General features: G+C 43.1%; 1 protein-coding gene across 1 annotated transcript; it reads left to right on the top strand.

Annotated features, from left to right (window-relative positions):
- On the top strand, positions 1-25,085 carry rtn4ip1 (reticulon 4 interacting protein 1). Its single transcript, XM_029713839.1, has 9 exons — positions 1-523; positions 1,317-1,474; positions 4,200-4,268; positions 6,829-6,953; positions 7,834-7,882; positions 8,386-8,522; positions 8,799-8,982; positions 13,259-13,351; positions 24,825-25,085. The coding sequence occupies exons 1-9, from the start codon at positions 244-246 to the stop codon at positions 24,951-24,953; spliced, it is 1,224 nt and encodes a 407-aa protein (XP_029569699.1). The 5' UTR covers positions 1-243; the 3' UTR covers positions 24,954-25,085.
- Positions 25,086-25,122: the final 37 nt, after the last annotated feature.

Raw genomic sequence — 25,122 nt, 5'->3', positions numbered from 1 at the left:
GTCAGACGCTGCCAGCAGTAGACGAGGAAGCAGCGGGATTAAGTGCAGAGCTAAGTGAACACTGTCCTTCCAGACTGTAAAAACTATAGTATCTGCAACTTTGCCCATTGTATTGTCTAATGAATGGAAAGATTAGATATCAGTCATTGAGCTAATTGTAGTCGCGTGCATGGCTTGATAACTAATGTGCAGAGTACACGATTGAAGAGGAGGTGTATTGACAATTGATATCTGGAGATAATCATGCTTCCTTTGAGACAGTTGGCTTGCAGTTGGTGGTCGTGTCTCCTTAACAGTAGAACACCATGTGTGAAAACATTGGTCCATGGAGATCAGAGGAGACTGTTCAACACCTCAAACAGCCGTATGACAATAATGCCTGCTTGGGTTATCGATAGATACGGCAGCAATGATGTCCTACGGTTCACTAAAAACGCCGGCTTCCCAATCATCAACTATCCGAATGAAGTCGTCGTTCAAGTTCATGCCGCAGGTCTAAACCCCATTGACGTCAGCATGAGAGGTTGGTGCCTGATAAAGATATGTGGTCTTCTAGCACGTTTGATTCCCGTGAGGTAACTTTTCTATAGGCTGCCTCTTCATTGTTCATGTCAGTGGTTTTCCTATAACCTTCAGTTCTTAGAGAACATAGACTATCAGATATTTGACATATAGCCTGTGCTTGACTTGGGCAGGAGCTCACCACAGCTGAGTACCAGCACCTCAAATGTTCTACTGCTTGAGCTCCTGTTCCTCTTACAGAATATCAGCTCAAACGTATTGTGGAGCTCCTGTACCTATATGAAGACAGATGCAAGACATTTTCACATTTGTGCACACACCACTAGTGAAAAGGAAATTCAACATCCCTCAGTCTAAACTGCTCTCATTCAGAGTTGACTGAGCATCTGTTTTTTTGCCATTCAAATATGGTCTGTGTGAGAGAGAGCTGTGTGGGCATAATGGATCACACCAGGTAACGAGTAAAGCTCTTCTGACGCAAAGGGAAAGTAGACTGACGAAACCTGTGGTTTGGGTGTTGAATTGTGAATCATCAAACTCCTTACCCGCTCCCACCACTCAACGACTGGTAAACCACAGCCAGGCCTATATGTGCTATTTGAGGAGGTAGGGTGCATTGAGTTCTTCATGGTTACCTCTCGGCATATTCAGTGATGATCTTGCCAGTTAATCTGTGTTCTCATCATCTTGTGGCCTCTGTTCGTAACTGAATCCACATGTCTCCACATGGACTGTTTTTGTGGTTATTTCTAATCTGGTTAGGCCTCATTTCTGTGTTGTTTCTGCCCTCTCAGGTGGGTATGGGGCTGCCACTATGGCCATGAAGAGAGACCCCCTGAACATCAACCAGTCGGGCAGTGAGTTCCCCCTCATTCTGGGCCGCGATATGTCCGGAGTCATCATGGAGTGTGGTCTGGATGTGGCATCAGCCTACTTTAAAGAGGGGGACGAGGTAACACAAACACGGGCCCCAGGATGGAGTAGAATCGGGCGACACTTTCTCTCTCTCTGTGTGTGTGTGTGTGTGTGTGTGTGTGTGTGTGTGTGTGTGTGTGTGTGTGTGTGTGTGTGTGTGTGTGTGTGTGTGTGTGTGTGTGTGGCTTATAGTATAAATACAATGTGGCTCCACAGTGCCTCTTCATGAAGTCATGTCATTGTAGCATGTTATGACAATGAGGGGCTGTCTGTTTTTTGGCTCTTCTGTTAGTGCTTTGTTTACTTAATCCAGTGCAGTTGTGGAGTACCTTATTGTATAATGTTACATTTAATTGCACCACCTTGGGGCAGTAGCGTAGCCATTAATTGGTTGATGGGTGGGTCAAAGAATATAGATTCAACTTCCTGCAATTCTACACATTTTGCCACGGAGCAAAGAGAAACGTGCAGTTTTATAGCTAATCTCATGCTATTCTACACATTTTGCTATGAGGCTGAGAGAAAATGTTACTGTTTTAAAGCTAATTTCCTTCAATTCTACAGATTTTGCCTTGGGGCAGAGAGGAACATGTGCAGTTTCATAGCTAATCTCATGCTATTCTACAAAGTTTTGCCATGAGGCTGAGTGAAAATGTTGCATTTTTAAAGCTAATTAAAGCTAAAATATAGGTGTGTTGTCTGATAAAAAGCACTGGATTATGAGCTGTCTTGTTTGCTAAATTAATAAATGAAGTAGGCAGTGGCATGGTGCATATAGCCATAGAATCACAGTGACATATTGTATTTGTCAATAGAGTCATATTCGTGGCTTAATGGGGGTGTGACTTACAGTTAGTTATTAGTGCACTGCACTGCTTGCTATGAATTCTATCTGATGGTGTTTGCATGTTTAGGTAAAAAGACAAATAATGTCCTGTTTGGAACACTGGGCGGATTCGATTATGCTGAGTACCGGTCTGTGGCCCGTGACGTGAAAAAGCCGTGAGGGAGGAGGGCCCTTCTCAAATGGAACAGTAATCTGCGCCACTCAGTCATGTTGTCAACAAGGTAGCATGGTGCTTCGTTTCAAACACATTTTCATTGTTAAGGCAGATAAAGCGTTTTTATCCAAAGCAATCACTTTTACATGTGAAAACACAGAATGCTACTATTTACTCCTCGTGCTTAATTATGTCACTTTGGTTTTGAGCCAACTTCGCGTGGGCTTTGAACAGGGCACCTGGGTCGCGCCCGGGAGGCAACCCGGTTTTTAAACGAATGCAATCATCTTTCACGTGGTGCGAAACATACCTACCTGGGTGCCCGGGCCAGATTAATCTAATCCCCTCACTGACAAGTAGAGCATCATTTTTTATTTTTATTTATCTGATTGGGTGGGCCTGGTTCCCCAGTAGGTGGGCCTGTGGCTTGCAGTGAAACACTATCCCATTAAATGGATGTAAACATAACATACACTACATGACCAAGAGTATGTGGATACCTGCTCGTTGACCATCTCATTCCAAAATCATAGGCATTGATATGGAGTTGGTCCTCCCTTTGCTGCTATAACAGCCTCCAGTCTTCTGGGAAGGCTTTCCACTAGATGTTGGAACATTGCTGCGGGGAGTTGCTTCCATTCAGCCGCAAGCTTTAGTGAGGTTGGGCGATTAGACCTGGCTCGCAGTCGGCATTCCAATTAATCTCAAAGGTGTTCGATGGGGCTCTGCAGGCCAGTCAAGTTCTTCCATACCGATCTCAACAAACCATTTCTATATGGACCTTGCTTTGTGCACGGGGGCATTGTCATGATGAAACAGGAAAGGGCCTTCCCCAAACTGTTGCCACAAAGTTTTCCAACAGAATCGTCTAGAATGTCATTGTATGCTGTAGCGTTAATATTTCCTTCCACTGGAACTAAGTGGCCTAGCCTGAACCATGAAAAACAGCCCCAGACCATTATTCCTCCTCCACCAAACTTTACAGTTGGCACTATGCATTGGGGCAGGTAGCGTTCTCCTGGCATCCGCCAAAACCAGATTAGTCCGTCGGACTGCCAGATGGTGAAGCATGATTCAACACTCCAGAGAATGCTTTCAGAGTCCAATGGTGGCGAGCATTACACCACTCCAGCCGACGTTTGGCATTGCTTATGGTGATCTTAGGCTTGTGTGTGGCTGCTCGGCCATGGAAACCCATTTGATTAAGCTCCCGATGAACAGTTCTTGTGCTGACGTTGCTTCCAGAGTCAGTTTGGAACTCTGTAGTGTGTGTTGCAACCGAGGACAGATAATTTTTACGCGTTAAGTGCTTCAGCACTCGGTGGTCCCTTTCTGTGTGGCCTACCACTTCGCGGCTGAGCCGTTGTTGCTTCTAAATGTTTCCAATTCACAATAACAGCACTTACAGTTGACCGGGGCAGCTCTCACAGGGCAGAAATTTGACGAACTGACTTGTTGGAAAGGTGGCATCCTATGACGGTGCCATGTTGAAAGTCACTGAGCTCTTAAGTAAGGCCATTCTACTGCCAATGTTTGTCTATGGAGATTGCTTGGCTATGTGCTCGATTTTAAACACCTGTCAGCAACGGGTGTGGCTGAAATAGGCGAAACCACTAATTTGAAGGGGTGTCCACGTACTTTTGTGTATATAGTGTATATCCAAACAGAGAATAAAAAATGTCACAATATTTGTATCTGTGCCACCCATGCAGGGTCATACTAGTGCATGGTTGGTTAAGCCGTTGTTTTTTTTCTTCTCAGGTGTGGGCAGCCATTCCCCCATGGAAACAAGGCAGCCTGGCTGAGTTTGTGGTGTTGAGTGCAAATGAGGTACTGTTTTCTTTCTGACCCGTTTGTTTTATGTTGTATTTTTTAGTGTTTTTTTACCAAAACCACTGTTTGCTTATTTCTACATTGTACATGCAAATATGTGTACGAGTAATTAACATTTCAGTTGAACTACTATATGTTTTTTAAATCTGACTTTCTTTACCACTACCAGGGATACTCTGCTTTCTCTAGCATGTTCAAGAGACAATGCACAGTAGTGTTTGGATACCTTGGTATAGGCAATACTAGGTATCTCTTGTGAGCTAAATTATGTTGCTAGGCTGGAATGGACTTTTGGGATAGACTACAATTGGTCTCAGATTTGAGAAGAAAAGCTGCAGGCAGTGTGGCTGCTGCTCAGTGAGGCATGGTCATTAATGGCTTCAGTGTTTCCCCTTTGATTAGCGTGGGTGTGGCCAATAGAGTGGTTTTAGAGGCCCTCTTTACATTTCAAAATTGTAAAGCTAATTTCCTGCAATTCTACACAGTTTTACATGGGGCAGAGACAACATTTCACAGTTTCAAAGATAGTTTCCTGAAATTCTATGCATTTATTTATGGGGCTGAGAGAAAATGTGCAGTTTTAAAGCTAATTTCCTGCAGTTCAACACATTTTCCCATGGCTTATTCCGTGTTCTTATGCTATCTGAGTCAAACATTACATTTTTTAAATTTTATATTCTCCCCGATTTAGGTGATTGTTAGTTCAACGATTCTTTTATTTAGAAAAATATTGCTCCATTATCTTTTCTACATGCTTTGTATCTGGTTTTAGTCGTTTAAGTTTACACTGAAAACGTTTTACCATCCCCAAAATGATATACAGTACCAGTCAAAAGTTTAGACACACCTACCCAGGGTTTTTCTTTATTTTGACTATTTTCTACATTGTAGAATAATAGTGACGACATCAAAACTATGGAGTCATGCAGTAACCAAAAAAGTGTTAAACAAATCAAAATATATTTAAGATTCTTCAAAGTAGCCACCCTTTGCCTTCATGACAGCTTTGCACACTCTTGGCATTCACCAACTTAATGAGGTAGTCACCTGGAATGCATTTCAATTAACAGGTGTGCCTTGTTAAAAGTTAATTTGTGGAATTTCTTTCCTTCTTAATCCGTTTGAGCCAATCAGTTGTGTTGTGACAAGGTAGGGGTAGTATACAGAAGACAGCCCTATTTGGTAAAAGACCAAGTCCATCTTATGGCAATAACAGCTCAACTAAGCAAAGAGAGATGGCAATCCATCATTACTTTAAGACATGAAGGACAGTCAATACGGAACATTTCAAGAACTTTGAAAGTTTCTTCAAGTGCAATCACAAAAACCATCAAGCACTATGATGAAACTGGCCCTCATGAGGACCGCCACAGGAAAGGAAGACCCAGAGTTACCTCTGCTGCAGAGGATAAGTTCAGTAGACTTTCCAGCCTCAGAAATATCAGCCCAAATAAATGTTTCACACATCTCAACATCAACTGTTCAGAGGAGAATGCATGAATCAGGCCTTCATGGTCAAATTTCTGCAAAGAAACCACTACTAAAGGACACCAATAATAAGAAGAGACTTGCTTGGGCCAAGAAACACAAGCAATGGAAATCTGTCCTTTGGTCTGATGAGTCCAAATGTGTAATTTTTGGTTCCAACCGCCATGTCTTTGTGAGATGCAGAGTAGGTGAACGGATGATCTCCGCATGTGTGGTTCCCACTATGAAGCACGGAGGATGAGGTATGATGGTCCTTTGCTGGTGACACTGTCTGTGATTTATTTAGATTTCAAAGCACACTTAACCAGCATGGCTACAACAAGTCATTTGTTTTTCAACAATGACCCAACACACCTCCAGACTGTGTAAGGGCTATTTGACCAAGAAGGAGAGTGATAGAGTGCTGCTTCACATGACCTGGCCTCTACAATCACCCGACCTCAACCCAATTGAATGAAAAGCAGCCAACAAGTGCTCAGCATATGTGGGAACTCCTTCAAGACTGTTGGAAAAGCATTCCAGTTAAAGTTGGTTGAGAGAATGCCGAGAGTGTGTAAAAATTTCATCAAGCCAAAGGGTGGCTATTTGAAGAAACTCAAATATATTTTGATTTAACACTTTTGGTTACTACATGATTCCATATGTGTAATTTCATAGTTTTGATGTCTTCACTATTATTCTACAATGTAGAAAATAGTAAAAATGAAGAAAAACCCTTGAATGGTGTGTCCAAACTTTTGACTGGTACTGTATGTACAAATAATGTCGCAGTGCGCCCCTGCTAAATGCATTTAGGGGAAACGCTGACCTTTCTATGTGAAGAGGAGGAGAAATTAGGACTGCAGACAGATAAGTCAGCTTTTACATGGCATCATAATGCATAACTTTTAATGGATGGCTACTGAACCGTTTCAGATAGTGACAGGTTTGGTGGGAGGTTTGTCAGGCTCAAGGTGGAAGTTGATCTAGGATCAGATTTCTCTTCCCCCTAATCCTTACCACAACCTTTTGACATATGGACAGATATTTGTGACCTACTTCTGAGTGCGCCATTTTGTGTCCGAGCCAGGTGTCCAAAAAGCCCAAATGTCTGAGTCACATAGAGGCGGCGGCTGTTCCTTACGTGGCTGCCACAGCCTGGTCTGCCCTAGTCAACACAGGAGGCCTCAACAAGGACAACTGTGCCAAAAAACGGCAAGTACACACATACACACATGCACACCCTCTCTCTCTCTCTCTCTCTCTCAGGCCTGTGGGTAATGAGCATGTGGGCAAAGTTGGTTCTTTGGAAATGGGCTTCATCAGTGGCTGGCATGGCACTGGACCCTGAAGCACCTGGTTCACATGCAACATATTGAACAATTGGACACATTTTTGTGTATGACTTTGACTTAGTGTACAAGACATTAGGAACACCTGCTCTTTCCATGACAGACTGGCCAGGTGAATCCAGGGGAAAGATATGATCCATTATTGATGTCAGTTGTTAAATCCACTTTAATCAGTATAGATGAAGGGGAGGAGACAGGTTAAAGAACAATTTTTAAGCCTTGAGACAATTGGGACATGGATTGTGTATGTGTGACATTCAGAGGGTGAATGGGCAAGACAAGTTTAAATGCCTTTGAACAGGGTTTGGTAAGGGTGCCTGGCGTACTGGTTTGAGTGTGTCAAGAACTGCAACGTTGCTATGTTTTTCACGTTTCCCGTGTGTATCAATAATGATCCACCACCCAAAGGACATCCAGTCAACTTGACAACACTGTGGGAAGCATTGGAGTCAACATGGGCCAGCATCCCTGTGGAACGCTTTCGACACCTTGTAGAGTCCATGCCTCAACGAATTGAAGCTGTTCTGAGGGCAAAAGGGGATGCAACTCAATATTAGGACGGTGTTCCTAATGTTTTGTACACTCAGTTAAATGTGAGTGTTTTGTACACACGTTAAATGTACATCAAAGTCAAACTCAAAAACCTGGATTAGTAAAGGACATACGTTTGTCTCCATCATGACTCTGTGTTTACTCCATCATGACTCTTGTGTTTTAATCCGGTGTTTTCCGTCCTCATACAGCATTCTGATCCTGGGAGGTTCAGGAGGAGTCGGAACATTTTCCATACAGGTGATCATGCTGCTGATGATAACCATGATGCTCTCATTCTGTAGATTCATGACTTAATCTTCAATGTGACTCTGTTTGCTTTCAATCTTAGGTATTCAAACCACATCGCGGTGACTATAGCTGCGTGGTCATAATACAAAACAATGGTGGAAAAGAAAGATCCTTAAAAATAAACAAACAATTATATTATCTAAATCCTGTAAATTCTGTTCCATGGACAGCTGTTTATAATTATGTCAGGGATGTTATACGCTCGTCTTGGATCGGGTGTCCTTGTGTGCCACTTCAGCCTTTTGCTGTGACTTCAATCTGCACATGTATCTTACATCAGGGATTCAGTGCTGGTTCATCGGATCTCTCCTGTTATAAGAGATGATATGTGTGCCGGCTGCACCCTCGCTCACTTCTATTACACAAGTCTTACTGATATTATCAACATCATTCCAGGTACCCGCAAAGAGTGTGATGATGATGATGATGTAGATCCTGTTTTCTCGTCTCAGATGCTCAAGGCCTGGGGAGCCCATGTGACAGTAACCTGCTCCCAGAATGCCGAGCGGCTGGTGAGGGGTCTAGGGGTGGATCACGTGGTAGACTACACAGCTGGGCCTGTTGAGGTGCCCCTGAGGGCGCTGGAAAAGTGAGCTCGCCCACAAACACACACACATTTTCCCTTGTCACAGAAGCATACAGAAGCACATGCAGACATACTTTAAAACCTCCATGGTGGCATTTATCTGAATAGGATGAGGAGTGTTCCCCATTGGTCAGTTTGCTGTAATCAAGGCTTGGGCACATCTCTCTCATAGCCACAGTCAACTCTCATTGGTGTGTGGGAAAATGACTCTCCATGTAACAAAATGAACTCTCTCTCTGTCTCTCTCCATCTCTCTCTACCTCTCTTCCTCCATCCTAGGTTTGATCTGGTTCTGGATAATGTGGGCGGGGACACAGAGAGCTGGGCTCTGGGCCTGCTGAAGCCGTGGTGTGGCGCCAAGTATGTAACACTGGTAACGCCCTTCCTTTGTAACACTGACCGGCTGGGTATTGCTGATGGAATGCTCCAGACCGGGGTCACCGTGGCATCCAAGGCCCTCAAGGTAACTGTGGCAGCGTTTCTGTATTTCATTTTCTGTGTCCTTTATTTATACAGGTGATCACAGAACCATACAGTACCTGTCAAAAGTTTGGACACACCTACTCATTTAAGGGTTTTTCTTTATTTGTACTATTTTCTACATTGTAGAATAACAGTGAAGACATAAAAACTATGAAATAACACATATGGAATCATGTAGTAACCAAAAAAGTCAAAACAAATCAATCTTTTTTATTATAGATTCTTCAAAGTAGCCACCCTTTGCCCTGATGACAGCTTTGCACACTCTTGGCATTGTCTCAACCAGCTTCACCTGGAATGCTTTTCCAACAGTCTTGAAGGAGTTCCCACATATGCTGAGCACTTGTTGGCTGCTTTTCCTTCACTCTGTGGTCCAACTCATCCCAAACCATCTCAATTGGGTTGAGGTCGGGTGATTGTGGAGGCCAGGTCATCTGATGCAGCACTCCATCACTCTCCATCTTGGTCAAATAGTCCTTACACAGCCTGGAGGTGTGTTTTGGGTCATTGTCCTGCTGAAAAACAAATGATAGTCCCACTAAGTGCAAGCAGATGGGATGGCATATCGCTGCAGAATGCTGTAGTAGCCATGCTGGTTAAGTGTGCCTTGTCTGATAAATAAATCACTGACAGTGTCATCAGCAAAGGACCATCACACCTCCTCTTCCGTGTTTCACGGTGGGAACCACACATGCGGAGATCATCCGTTCACCTACTCTGCATCTCACAAAGACATGGCGGTTGGAACCAAAAATCACACATTTGGACTCATCAGATCAAAGGACAGATTTCCATTGCTTGTGTTTCTTGGCCAAAGCAAGTCTCTTCTTATTATTGGTGTCCTTTAGTCATGGTTTCTTTGCAGAAATTTGACCATGAAGGCCTGATTCACGCTGTCTCCTCTGAACAGTTGATGTTGAGATGTCTGTTACTTGAACTCTGTGAAGCATTTATTTGGGCTGCAATTTCTGAGGCTGGTAACTCTAATGAACTTATCCTCTGCAGCAGAGGTAACTCTGGGTTTTCCTTTCCTTTTGTGGTCCTCTTGAGGGCCAGTTTCATCATAGCGCTTGATGGTTTTTGCGACTGCACTTGAAGAAACTTTCAAAGTTCTTGAAATTTTCCGTATTGACTGACCTTCATGTCATAAAGTAATGATGGACTGTTGTTTGTCTTTGCTTATTTGAGCTGTTGTTGCTATAATATGGACTTGGTCTTTTACCAAACAGGGCTATCTTCTCTATACCACCATTACCTTGTCACAACTGATTAGCTCAAAAACATTAAGAAGGAAAGAAATTCCACAAATTAACTTTTAACAAGGCACATCTGTTAATTGAAATGCATTCCAGGTGACTACCTCATGAAGCTGGTGGAGAGAATGCCAAGAGTGTACAAAGCTGTCATCAAGGAAAAGGGTGGCTACTTTGAAGAATCTCAAATATAAAATATATTTTGATTAGTTTATCACTTTTTTGGTTACTACATGATTCCATATATGTTATTTCATAGTTTTGATGTGTTCACTGTTATTCTACAGTGTAGAAAATAGTACAAATAAAGAAAAACCCTTAAATGAGTAGGTGTGTCCAAACGTTTGACTGGTACTGTATAAGACCTCTGCCTTGAACATGTGCAGTAAAGCACTTACAAGACATCTGCAGTGTCCCCTTATAAAGCAAAACCCCATCTCACTCCCCTTGCTTGTCATCTCACCCCGACAGAGTGACACTAGCATCCTGTTGGCATTTTGTGGTGTACAAACCGCAATATGTGCAGTGCATTTTGAGGCTTTGTGCGTGCCAAGTTTGTTCTTCTTACGCCCACTCACCACACAATACACACAGAACTACAGATAACTGTAGTTAGTAGTGGTTACAGTATGTTTAAGAGAGTCTTATCGGGGAGAACCAGAACTGTGATGTGCGGATTGCATTCATTGAATACAGCACTGCTGGAATACTGTAGCACTTCTAGGCTGAAGTAGGACTTGGAACACATTGTACTCCAGTGCCATAAGGTTCTCACTTTATCAGTACTGTAATAGTATCTAGTAACAGAAATGGAAAAACATTGTCTCTGGGAAATAGAAACTGAAGACAAGGTGGGTGTGTGTGAAGACATGGTTTGGGGGAACCCCATGGAAACATGCACTGTTTTTCTCCCCCACTATAGGTAGATTGGCACGGTGGAGTTGTACCATGGGGTTTGTCCCGGGACAGTGTTGACAGTAGAAAGTGTCAGACCTTGGCTAGAATATAGAAGATATGGGGGAACTTAAATCAACACACCTTATCAACACCCCATACTGTCTATCACTTTTTGAACACCCACTGGTCTCCCCCTCTTTCTCCCCTCTACACCTTAATGTCTCTCTCCGCTCTCTACATCATATGATCTCTCATTTCCAAGACAGCCTACAAAGTGCTTAATGGAGCGTGGCCTCTAAGGTCTGGGGCCAACGATGGGAAAACATGGCCCCTAGGCTTTTGGGAAACAGAGCTGGATGCAATGACGTGGGAGTGTTGAGCTGATCTCGCGGCCACCCCAGTATTAGTGGGCCTTGGGTAGTTTGGGTAGAGAGAAGGCCTCTGTCCCCAGAGAGGGAGCATGTCACAACGGGGTACAATTCGCTCTTCAAACTACTGGCCTGGCGTCTCCATGGAAACAGCCCTCAGACAGGACTGAAAGAGGCATACTTAACAGATTTGGTTCATGTTTAAATGTTTACCTTTGGTTTGGTGGTTAGATACTTTGGAGGCGTATTTTGTTTGAATATTACTAATACAGACAGTGTGTGCTCACCTGGTTTGTTAGGTGTCAAAATGAGAACCTCAGTTCCTTTGGAAATCTTATTCACACACACACACACACACACACACACACACACACACACACAGTGGCTCTCCTAAACATCTCTTTCTCCATCGATCAATTGCAACTCTGCAATTGCAGAAGATTGGGCACCGGTAGAATAAAGCACTGAATGCAAAAACTCAAAAGTGGAAAATAATGAATGACGGATGTAGTCTGTGGGTTAAGACAGGAAATAACCCAACCTCTCAGTTCCAACCTTTCTTTCTCCGCAAACTCTTAGTGCTCATAGTGCAAGCACAGTGTAATCAGAACTAAAGTGCAGACAACCGGTTTGCCAGTCGAAGTTGTCCTCGTTTAAAACCCCTATAATCTCCCTAGGTGCTTTATGTTGAGGAACCTTCCCCTGGACCATGCCCCCTCTGAGACACCACCCACAAACCCTAGCACTCAGCCATCTCCTTTTTCCATTTGGAATGGAGCCGGGAATGCCATCTCGATGCTGGGAAAAATAATGGATAGGGAATGCCTTCATGAAAGAGGGGCGCTCAACACCCTGTCGCCTGACATACTTTGACACTTAGGCAGTCCTCTTTGGGTTAAAATGTCACCTCATTTAATAAAAAAAAGTGCTTTGTGTGTATGGTGTCTGGGATAGAAGGCAGTTGATACAGCCAGGGATGCCGTTGTCTGTGTGGGTTGGTGTCTTGCCTTGTGTGTGCCAACACTGCCTCACAATGGTATAGTGAGTGATCGACAGCAGAATAATAAAACCAATGCATTTGTAATGAAGAGCATTATAAACCACGGATATACCACATGCAACAAAGGCAAGTATAACCAGAGATTCAAACAAAGGTGCTCATCTACATATGCATGTTTCTATTTTACAGGCCACTAGTTAGGAGTGATTTATAAACTGGTAATAATCTCAACCTAATTATGGACTGATACATTTGTATGTGAAGTTTGTAGTTTGTTAAAGTTTATATATAGTACATCTGAGACACATCTTTACTTAACCATCTGCATTTAAGTCTGTATGGGTGGACAACAACACCAATAGTCTGTGTATGGGTGGACAACAACACCAACAGTCTGTGTATGGGTGGACAACAACACCAATAGTCTGTGTATGGGTGGACAACAACACCAATAGTCTGTGTATGGGTGGACAACAACACCAGTAGTCTGTGTATGGGTGGACAACAACACCAGTAGTCTGTGTATGGGTGAACAACAACACCAACAGTCTGTGTATGGGTGGACAACAACACCAATAGTCTGTGTATGGGTGGACAACAACACCAGTAGTCTGTGTATGGGTGGACAACAACACCAACAGTCTGTGTATGGGTGGACAACACCAACATCAATGTCTTTGTTTTATTTGAGTGTATAAAACCTTGTTCATCTCCCTTTTTCTCCTTTGTCGCTCCTAGCATTTATCCAAGGGAGTGCACTATCGCTGGGGGATGTTTGCACCCAACGGACTTGCCCTGGATGACATCAGCGAGATGGTGGATGCGGGAAAGGTACTGTTCAGTCTTAGCGTTCACTTTCTCAGTTGAGCCACCAGCTGTTTTCCCTTTTTATAAGAGTAATCAAGCGGAATAACAGGTGCTGAAAGCATCCTGACTGAATGGTTATTGGTATAATAATAAACTATGCAACCATCCAAGAAATGTTGAATACTTACAAAGACTAACAGTGAATGTGACGGTTCATGGTCTTTGGATTTGATGAAAACCTCTTCCAGTTGACTTGTAACCTGACTTTTGTAATCTGAATCAAACTAAGACAAATTGAAATGTTGAAGGAATTAACAGAATTGAACTACGTTCTTTATATGGCAGTTTTGGCCTTGGCAAAACACTTAACTGTCAAATACGGCCTCTCACAACAACAAGGAAGTTGATTTGTAAGAATGCTAATGACTAAACATAATTTGAAGTCAAATTATTACATTTTACTGTAGAATGTACATTATGTACATTATTTATAGTCCATTAAATCAAAGTCCAGTAGGCTGACTTAGCTGCCAGAAACATAGTTTGATGACGACGCTCTTCTGTGGCTGAAGCCTCAGTGTTTCCAAGGAGTTGGGGCTCAGGCAGTCCAACCTCGAGCTGGTCACAAACCAGGAAGTGAACACAGCCCCAGGAGCGTAGGAAGGCCAGGATGGGGGGCGATGGCATGGCTGGGTAGAAGGTGGAGGAGGAGAAGGGGATGGAGGAAGTGTTGGAAGTTGAAGCTGCCAAAAAGGAGGGTTTCCTCTCTAGACCGGGAGTGACTGAGGGAGCGGAAGAGATCCAAGCTGGAGCTTTTGAGTTTCCCCGTTTCCCCCTGAGGATCCCCCTGCCCATTTGGTCTGATCATGTGCCCTGCCCTCTACAGACATGCTCTGTGAATGGCTGAGTTCTTTGCTGTATTTGACAACAGGTGTTCCAGGTAGTGTCATCACCAGAAACATGAGTAGCCTCTGCAGCCCCTGTGATGCTTCACCACTGCCCACCATCAGACTCTGCAAAATGTCTCCCTGGAGATTTTGCAGGTGTATCTCCATGGCAACGGCCACTTCCTGTCCGGACAGGAAGTGATTTGTGCGTGGCTGCCGTGACCTCACATCTAAATCCACCAATGAGATGTTGGGAGCCCCTCCGGGCAGGTAGAGACTTTCCTGTCATCGTCCTCTGAACTGAACTCCTAGACCACAACTCTCCAGAATCTGAGCTCCCACCCCAAGGGACTTCAGGTAGGGCATACAGATTTGTTTTTATTTTTTATTTTAACTAGGCAAGTCAGTTAAGAACAAATTCTTATTTACAATGACGGCCTACCCCAGCCAAACCTGGACGACGCTGGGCCAATTGTGAGCCGTCCCACGGGACTCCCAATCACGGCCGGATGTGATGCAGCCTGGATTCGAACCAGGGACTGCAGTGACACCTCTTGCACTGAGATGCAGTGCCTTAGACCGCTGCGCCACTCGGGAGCCCCCTGGTCTGGCACTCACTATGTCCATGAAGGAGGCTGGCTGCAGGGCGGAAGAACAGTGTCCTCTGCCACCAAAGAAGATGTGGCGGAACTGGCCGAGTGCTCCTTTGATGACTATAGTGGCGCCCAGCATGGCCAGTCAACCTAGCCAGAAGAGCAGCAACAGGCTGGAGCGCACCTTCCTCCACCCTGGTCCCCCAGTCACAAGCCTTAGTCCCTCCTTGGACATGTGCTGCTATTTGGATTCTTCTGGTTTTGGGCTTCAGCATCAACAGTGGGTCTCAGAACCACCCAGACTGATTTAGAGCCTGGGGCCTGCGCTGGCCGCCATGCTGCTGTAACCGGGATCGCTATTCCCATACAAAGGCATTCTGAATGACGGATAGGTGAAGGCTGTTGACTTGGTGAGGAGTGCAGCTATGTGCAACTCCGAATGTAGTAGTTTTCTCTTAAAGAGGGAAGGAAATTCATCTGTAAAACTTGACCCGCTTCAGAACACTTATTTGTGTTATCGCACAGTGCCATATCATAACCTGGCTCTATACTATTGTATTTTAAATGTTTTTTTAAATTTTTTAAATGTAACCTTTATTTAACTAGGCAAGTCAGTTAAGAACAAATTCTTATTTACAATGACGGCCTACCCTCAGCCAAACCCAGACAACGCTGGGCCAATTGTGCGCCTCCCTATGGGACTCCCAATCACGGCCAGTTGTGATACTGCCCGGGATCGAACCAGGCATCGAGCCAGGGTCTGTAGTGACGACTCTAGCACTGAGATGCAGTGCCTTAAACTGCTGCGCTATTTGGGAGCCCTCGTAGCATCAGTTTTACTGTACTTTTAGGCTTTAAAGTATATCAGCTATACAATGAAAGTGGGACCAGTACTCCAGGTCAAGGCATAGCATCATGTTGTAGGTCTATTTCATGTGCCGCAAGAAAGCATGTGTGAATACCTTTCAAATGTTGTTGTGATTATAGTGTTGTGTAATTGAAAATGAAACAAATAGTATTTTCTCATTGCAATTTTATTCTGCAAAAGGGAAGTACAAATCATGACAAAAGGGTCAAACAGGAATAGTCAATTCAGTAGGAGTTGCCAGTTGGGCATCTGGCCAAGACACAGGAGTTAACACCCTCTAGTCCCTACTCTTGGTGAATGTTCCATGGGATCCTCAGTGGCCATTGTCAAGACTCTGGCCGGTATCATTTACAGCATCTGAAAGAGAAAGCATCCAATAGATTTGGTTTGGAAAAATACGCAGCACCAACATTTATAGCTGTTTATAAAACATTGAATATTACCAACCTGGCCTTGGGAAATTCGTAAGATTTGGTACATAAATCTGTTCCCCTCTATTTAGTATGATACATTACTTTACAACCAACTCAGTGGCCTTGTGGTTAGTGTCTGCCTTGAGATTGGAAGGTTGGGAGTTCGATGCCCGGCCAAGTCATACCAAAGACAGTAAAAATGTGAACCAATCCGTCTTTGCTTGGCACTCAGCGTTAAGGATATAGATTGGTGGAAAGGCCCTATGATAGACTCGCATCCTGTAGGGGGTGTACTTGTACTTCAAGCTGCCTCACGCTACAGAATTAGAAGATGGGCTTCTCCTACGCTGCTGCTAAATCGATTATTGATTAGATTTATTGCTACCACTATGCTGCTGTTCATTGATTATTGATTGCCATTAACATTAGTATCTATCGACATTGAACAAAAATATAAACGTAACATGTAAAGTGTTGGTCCCATGTTTCATGAGCTGAAATAAAAGATCCAAGAAATGCTTTCAAATTGTGTGCAGAAATGTGTTTACATCCCTGTTAGTGAGCATTTCTCCTTTGCCAAGATAATCCATCCACCTGACAGGTGTGGCATATCAAGAAGCTGATTAAACACCATGATCATTACACAGGTGCAGCTTGTGCTGGGGACAATTAAAGGCTACTCTAAAATGTGCAGTTTTGTCACACAACGCAATGCCACAGATGTCTCAAGTTTTGAGGGAGCGTGCAATTGGCATGCTGACTGCAGGAATGTCCACCAGAGCTGTTGCCAGAGAATTTCATGTTCATTTTTCTACCATAAGCCGCCTCCAATGTTGTTTTTAGAGGATTTGGCAGTACGTCCAACCGGCCTCACAAGACCACGTGTATGGCGTTGTGTGGGCGAGCGGTTTGCTGATGTCAACGTTGTGAACAGAGTGCCCCATGGTGGCAGTGGGGTTACAGTATGGGCAGGCATAAGCTACAGACAACGAACAGAATTGCATTTTTATCGATAGAAATTTGAATGCACAGAAATACCATGACGAGATCCTCAGGCCCATTTTTTTTAAAGGTATCTTTGACCAACCAATGCATATCTGTATTCCCAGTCATTTGAAATCCATAGACTAGGGCCAAACAAATGTATTTTAATTGATTTATTTCCTCATTTGAACTGTAACTCAGAAAAATCTTTGAAATTGTTGCATGTTTCATTTATATTTTTGTTCAGTATATTTAGCCTGCTACTGGTCACTATTACTCCTGTTTACATTACTGTTTACTCCAGTTTACAAAAGTATGTGAACCCTTTGGAATTACCTGGATTTCTACATAAATTAGTCATAAAATGTCATTTGATCTTCATCTAAGTCACAACAATAGACAAACACAGTCTGCTTAAACTAACACTCAAACAATTATACGTGTTCATGTCTTTATTGGACACACCGTGTAAACATTCAGTGCAGGCTGTAAAAAGTATGTGAATCCTTAGTTTTAATAACTGGTTGACCCTCCTTTGGCAGCAATAACCTCAACCAAACGTTTTCTGTATTTGCAGATCAGAACTGCACAACGGTCAGGGGGAATTTTGGACTGTTCCTCTTTACAAAATTGTTTCAGCTCAGCAATATTGTTGGGATGTCTGGTGTGAACCGCTCTCCAGGTCATGCCACAGCATCTCAATCGGGTTGAGGTCAGGACTCCAGAAGGCGTATTTTCTTCTGTTGAAGTCATTCTGTTGTTGATTTACTTCTGTGTTTTGGGTCGTTGTGCTGTTGAGCTTCAACTGGTGGACAGATAGGGAAAGGGGGATACCTAGTCAGTTGTACAACTGAATGCATTCAACTGAAATGTGTCTTCCGCATTTAACCCAACCCCTCTGAGTCAGAGAGGTGCGGAGGGCTGCCTTAATCGACATCCACGTCTTCGGGGCCCGGGGAACAGTGGGTTAAATGCCTTGATCAGGGGTAGAACGACCAATTTTCTTTACCTTGCCAGCTCGGGGATTCAATCCAGCAACCTTTCAGTTACTGGCCCAATGCTCCTATCCGCCAGGCTACCTGCCGCCACAGATAGCCTTACATTCTCCTGCAAAATGTCTTGATAAACTTGGGAATTAATTTTTCCGTCGATGATAGCAAGCTGTCCAGGCCCTGAGGCAGCAAAGCAGCCCCAAACCATGATGCTCCCTCCACCATACTTTACAGTTGGGATGAGGTTTTGATGTTGGTGTGCTGAGCCTTTTTTTCTCCACACATAGTGTTGTGTGTTCCTTCCAAACAACTCAAATTTAGTTTAATCTGTCCACATAATATTTTGCCAGTAGCTCTGTGGAACATCCAGGTGCTCTTCTGCGAGCTTCAGACGTGCAGCAATGTTTTTCTTTGGTCAGCAGTGGCTTCTCCCGCGGTGTCCTCCCATTTACACCATTCTTGTTTAGTGTTTACGTATTGTAGACTCGTCAACAGAGAAGTTAGCATGTTCCAGAGATTTCTGTAAGTCTTTAGCTGACACTCTAGGATTCTTCTTAACCTCATTGAGCATTCTGCGTTGTGCTCTTGCAATCATCTTTGCAGGATGGCCACTCATAGGGAGAGTAGCAACAGTGCTGAACTTTCTCCATTTATAGACAATTTCTTACCGTGGACTGATGAACATCAAGGCTTTTAGAGATACTTTTCTAACCCTTTCCAGCTTTATGCAAGTCAACAATTCTTAATCTTAGGTCTTCTGAGATCTCTTTTGTTCGAGGCATGGTTCATATCAGGCAATGCTTCTTATGAATAGCAAACTCAAATTTTGTGAGTGTTTTTTATGGGGCTGGGCAGCTCTAACCAACATCTCAAATCTCGTCTCATTGATTGGACTCCAGGTTAGCTTTTGGAGAAGTGATTAGCCCAGGGGTTCACATACTTTTTCCAACCTACACTGTGAATGTTTAAATGATGTATTGAATATAGACAAGAAAAATACAATAATCTGTGTGTTATTAGTTTAAGTGTTTGTCTATTTTATGACCAATTTATGCAGAAATCCAGGTCATTGAAAGGGTTCACATACTGTTTATTGCCAATGTATATATTACCAGCCGCACACAAGCCTAAGATCACCATGCTCAATGCCAAGTGTCGGCTGGAGTGGTGTAAAGCTCGCCGCCGTTAGACTCTGAAGCAGTGGAAACGCATTCTCTGCAGTGATGAATAACGCTTCACCATCTGGCAGTCAAACGGACGAATCTGGGTTTGGCGGATACGCTACCTGCCCAAATGCATAGTGCCAACTGTAAAGTTTGGTGGAGGAGAAGTAATGGTCTCCGGCTGTTTTTCATGGTTCGGGCTAGGCCCCTTAGTTCCAGTGAAGGGAAATCTTAACGCCACAATAATTACTTTACTTGTCTCATTGCGCTCTAGTTTCTCCTTGTGGCGGGCCTGGTGCCTGCAGGCTGACCTTGGTCGTCAGGTGAGCGGTGTTTCCTCCGACCCATTGGTGCTGCTGGCTTCCGGGTTAAGCAGGCGGGTGTTAAGAAGCGCGGTTTGGCGTGTCATGTTTTGGAGGACGCCTGACTCGACCTTTGCCTCCCGAGCGTGTTGGGGTTTGCAACGATGAGACAAGATCGAAATTGGGGAGAAAAAGGGGATAAAATACAACAAAAAATAAATGGTTTGTCGAGATCAGTGTGGAAGAACTTGACTGGCCTGAACAGATCCCTGACCTCAACTCCATCTGACACTTTTGGAATGAATTGGAACGCCGACTGCGAGGCAGGCCTAAAACTCAACATCAGTGACCGACCTCACCAATGTTCTTGTGGCTGAATGGAAGCAAGTCCCTGTTCCAACATCTAGTGGAAAGCCTTCCCAGAAGAGTAGAGGCTGTTATAGCAGCAAAGGGGGGACAAACTCCATATTAATGCCCTGATTTTGGAATGGGATGTTCAATGAGCAGGTGTCCACATACTTTTGGTCATGTACTGTACCTCAAATACACCAATCCCTTTTTATTTAACCTTTATTTAACTAGGCAAGTCAGTTAAGAACAAATTCCTATTTACAGTGACGGCCTACTGGGGAACAGTGGCTTAACTGCCTTGTTCAGGGGCAGAATGACAGATTTTTACCTTGTCAGCTCGGGGATTCAATCCAGCAACCTTTCGGTAACTGGCCCAACGCTCTAACCAATGCTCTAACCACTTGCCGCGCCAAATTTACCCTGTATATAGCTTCCTCTCTTATTTGTTGTGTATTTGTCAGTGGATGAAAAAGTACCCAATTGTCATACTTGAGTAAAAGTATAGATACCTTAATAGAAAATTACTCAAGTAAAAGTCAGCCAGTAAAATACTACTTGAGTAACAGTCTAAAAGTATTTGGTTTTAAGTATACTTAAGTATCAAAAGTACAGGTATAAATCATTTAAAATTCCTTATATTAGCAGACAACACAATTTTCTTGTTTTTAGCCAGGGTCACACTCCAACTTAGACATTATTTACAAAAGATTCATTTGTGTTTAGTGAGTCTGCCAGGCCAGAGGCAATAGGCATGACCATGTGTTCTCTTGATAAATGCTTGAATTTGACAATTTTCCTGTCCTGCTAAGCATTCAAAATGTAATGAGTACTTTTGGTTGTCAGGGAAAATGTATGGAGTAAAAAGAAGAAAAAAAATCTAGGAATGTAGTAAAGTATAAATAGTAAAGTACAGATACCCCCAAAAAACTACATAAGTAGTACTTTAAAGTATTTTTACTTATGTACTTCACACCACTGGTGTTTTTTCTTATTTTTTCCTCATTAGTTATAAAAAATATTAAATACTGCACTGTTGGGTACTGCTTGCAAGTTAAGCATTTCACTGTACTTGAGCATATGACAAATAAAATGTGCCCCTGTGAGATGTTCCGGCTTGCACAAGCCAAGGCTCGTGCAAGGGTACCTACGTTACGTTACATTACATTATGAATGGAATAGTGGTCAATGCATTATACAATATCATACGAATTATAGGAGATATAGTATCATAGGTCGTACCCGTCCGTACAATAGCATACGAATTGGATGGTGTATCTTATCATATGTCTTGGGAGGACCTATAGTAATATAGATCTTTCTCTGAGACCAAATTGCTGGTTGCGTCTAACAACAAAGAATTACGGTGAGAATTTACGTTAGCGGTTAGGAGAAAATGTACGTAAAACGATAAAGGTTAGAAGAATTTAATAAAAGGTGAATTGGGTCAAGGTTAGGGGAAGGGTTAGCTAAAATGCTACACTTGTCCCGGACGCACCTCAAACACGCAACCTTTGGGTTGCTACTCGGCCGCAGTATACGCCCCCCCACCAGTCACCCCACCCCCACCAGGCATTCTCCCCCACCCCCACTAGTCGCCCCCCACACCCACCCACCAGTCATCCTCCCCAACCAACCTCCACTAGTAATCTTCTGTTTTTAGTTTTTAGTAACGATACAAAACGTTCCATATACTTATTTGAGGAGCAAATATTTACGTAAAATCGCAAACGTGAGTCCAGTCTGATATTACTGCTATGCATACAGTAATTGGAATGTATTTGAAATTCATAATGGGACACTGCATTTCTGATTTATCAAGTCAGTTTCGGTCATTGATAAACTTACACATTCGGCCATGTACATCCTATTTTTCCAATGTTAGTACCACCAGAAGCAAGGCACAAACGAAGGTTTCTGCACCCGCCCCCACTAATGAAACATAAGTGTAGAGATGCAGATGCCTCTTGTATTCCACCTGGAATTACCAGAAAAATGTAAATCTCATTATTTCCTACCATTATAGCACATTTATCAAGTTTTTAAAATAGTTTTTACAGTTTATAGTTTTTACATTTTACAAAAACAGTTAAAAACATTATGTTTGCTGTTCAACTGTATAATCGAAGCTGAGTTAGAGGAGCTGTTGCACATGTACTGCCTTTTAAGAATGAATTTGATTTGACTTACAAGCAATGATTAAAAGAGCCACTAGCATGAAGATCATCAGGCAGTTCATGGTCTTTGATTTGATGAATATGACTCTCCGTTTAGAAGAACGCAACGAAGCTGAATTGCCTAATGTATTTTCCAATCTCTGTGTTGTCCTTTTATGACCTAATTTTAGTGCCATCCCTATTTAGGGGTGGAGATGATTGTGGTCCAATTGAATGAAAGAGTCTTATCTGATCAGTCAATAAACAGTAGTTGTAATATTTAACATTTCTTTCATGTTAAATATTAGCCACTGTCAGTATCGACCGTAAGTAGGCCTAATAACCACATATTCAACTCTCAATTTACTGTTTGTTTCCTTCAGTTGGTATAGCCTACATTATAATTCCATTTATTTCCTTTGTTTAATTTACTTTCATTTGCTTCCTCTGTTAACACCTCACTGCTGTGTGGTTGTAGCTGAGGATCCTTAGTAACAGTTTATAATATAAAAATAATAAAATGCATGTAGGCTAATTTAAATCTTTATGGAGCGGAGCCCACACCAAGTCATAACAGTTTGAACCCCATGGTTAGTGCAGGCAATAGACAAGGTTATTCTACACTATTCTGCCTATTATAATTCTATGCTCACTAACCTTCCAACATTACCATGGGTTGAAGAACTGAATGTGGACATTTTCAGGATGACAAATATGCATATATTTAGATGGCTTTCTTTTATTCCCTAATATTCTGAACCGTACATGTAGCTGCTGGAAGCAGGGGCGCCCTAAAAAAAAATCTGAATTACAAGTGTATATATATAGTTGTAATTCAGATTTTTTTTATATAAAAACACACAATAAATCATTTTAAAGGCACTAGGCCTTTAATAGTCTTCCATGAGGGGTAAGTCTTTTAATAGACATTCCCTCATGGGTTTCTGGTTGTGCCATTAACATGGTATAGTAACAGAAGGGAATAGATGGTCAACAACATGCCATAATAGTGAGAGACTCAATTATTAATAATAATAATAATAATAATAATAATGCGTCAATTCATGAGTCTGACATTTTTTACGTTTATATGGCTTTTGTATAAGTGTACGTTAAATTATATATTTTTTGAACACAGGCTGCCTTAGAAACCTCAACCTATTACTCTTGTGACCACAGAGAATTAGACACAGGTGAATGCTCACTCACTCACTCACTCACTCACTCACTCACTCACTCACTCACTCACTCACTCACTCAGAGACAGACAGTAGGTAACTAGGCCATAGCACCTATAGTGGAGCAGATGGTTGTGACTTGATCATCTCTGCCCGTTTTGACATAAAAGGGTGAGTGAGATGTACAAAAGACCTGGATGGGTCTTTGCCCAAAGGGGGGATGTGACACACTTCACTGTGAGTGTATGTGTGTCTCCCATGCCAGCGGGTCAGTGGGCACCCACTTCATTACTCTATACAGAGTTTTTGTAAAGCTGAAGACAGCCATGAAATTATTTCTAGCATCCTAGCAGATACCCATAGACTTTGTCATGGCGCTAATGCTAGTTAGCGTTGGCTCACAAAATACCTCTACCTTCCTTAATACTGGACACAGAGACATGAAAATGGTTTCCACGATTTCATCTGACTCTGGGGAAGTAGATAATCCTGAAATATCCCTTTTGATATGGTTGGCAAATGTCATATAGCGCCTATTGATGAAAGGGTGAAATTATATTGGTCAATAGTGGCACCATTACATCTGAGTGCCACGTTATATTGGTCAATAGTGGGGGTTTTATGACCCCCTTGGCCAAGTGGAGGAACTAATCGCTACGCTTCAGCCATCAAATGGCTGAAGCCACACAAACACACGTACACGACACACACCTCCCCTTCTCCTCTGTCAGACAGACAGTGAGGCAGGCTGGGTTTGGTATGGTCAGACCAGATAATCACCTGCTATGTCGGGGCTGTCCTGACCGGCCAAGATGGAATGCCAGTGTAATCCTGGTGCTAGGCCCTTAATCCGGGCCCTTTGTCAGCCCCCGGGTCCACTCCCCAGCCTGGAAGCGGGACAGATTCCTGTCTCTTCATGGCCTGCCTGGGTATTATGGAAGCGTTCCACCATGACATCATGGTTCCATTCTGTTCTGATGAAACGGTGACGGCTAGCTTCAGCCTGGCCTGGTCACCAGATCCTCTACAGTTGGTTGTCCTACCATGCTGTTGGTATGTTTGTCATGACAACAAACACAACAGGATGCAAATGTGTGTGTTGACTCATTACAGTGTTAGGTTAGCAACAGAATATGGGGTATACTGTGTCAATTATGTAATTTTCTCTTCAGTGAGCTGTTTTGTTCATGTATTTTTTTTAAACTCATTTTCAAATATACAATACACTACATGATGAGAGCATCTTAGGCTGAACAGGGTGCTGTTGTGTACAGTGTTGGTGGACGTCGTAGTTTGTGAAAGATGTCAGTACATCCTCACCACTTCAATTACAGGTTATCTTCATTCAATCCACTCGGAGGTAAGGATCAGGTCATTCTGTGTAGAAGAGGAACTGGCTCGGTGGCCTAATCACCATCACAGCCATTCTCTCTGTTTTTCAATGTAGGCTACTCTGCCAACAGATACACCATATCTGACTCAACTTTTTCTTTTATTCATTTTCGGAAGATCAATTTGGCCAGGATTCATTCAAAGGCCCGTTGCAGAATTGTGCACTGCACTACCAACAATGCACCCTTTACTTCCTGTGACTGCACTTCCTGTTCCTGCAGATCCGTGCGGTGGTGGAGGAGGAGTTTACCTTCTCCCAGGTGCCCCAGGCCATGCTGAAGGTAGAGAAGGGTCACGCTCGGGGGAAGACTGTGGTCAAGATCAGCAGCGGAGAGGACTCATCCGAGTAACCAGCGAAGTCCTTAGGCATCCATTATGAGAAATTATCCTTTATGATCGTCTGTGCTAAGGCTATGACTGTGTGTCTGAGATTAGGCTGCCTGTTGTAGCTATGTGATAAGTAAATGTATTCAAGTCCTTGACCTTGTGATTTTCATTGAAAGTGTAATTGAGATTCTT

The sequence above is a fragment of the Salmo trutta genome, chromosome 25 (assembly GCF_901001165.1).
Source record: "Salmo trutta chromosome 25, fSalTru1.1, whole genome shotgun sequence".
Taxonomy (NCBI): Eukaryota; Metazoa; Chordata; class Actinopteri; order Salmoniformes; family Salmonidae; genus Salmo; species Salmo trutta.
Note: the sequence above shows the minus strand (reverse complement) of the source record. Positions and strands in the feature narration are given on the sequence as shown.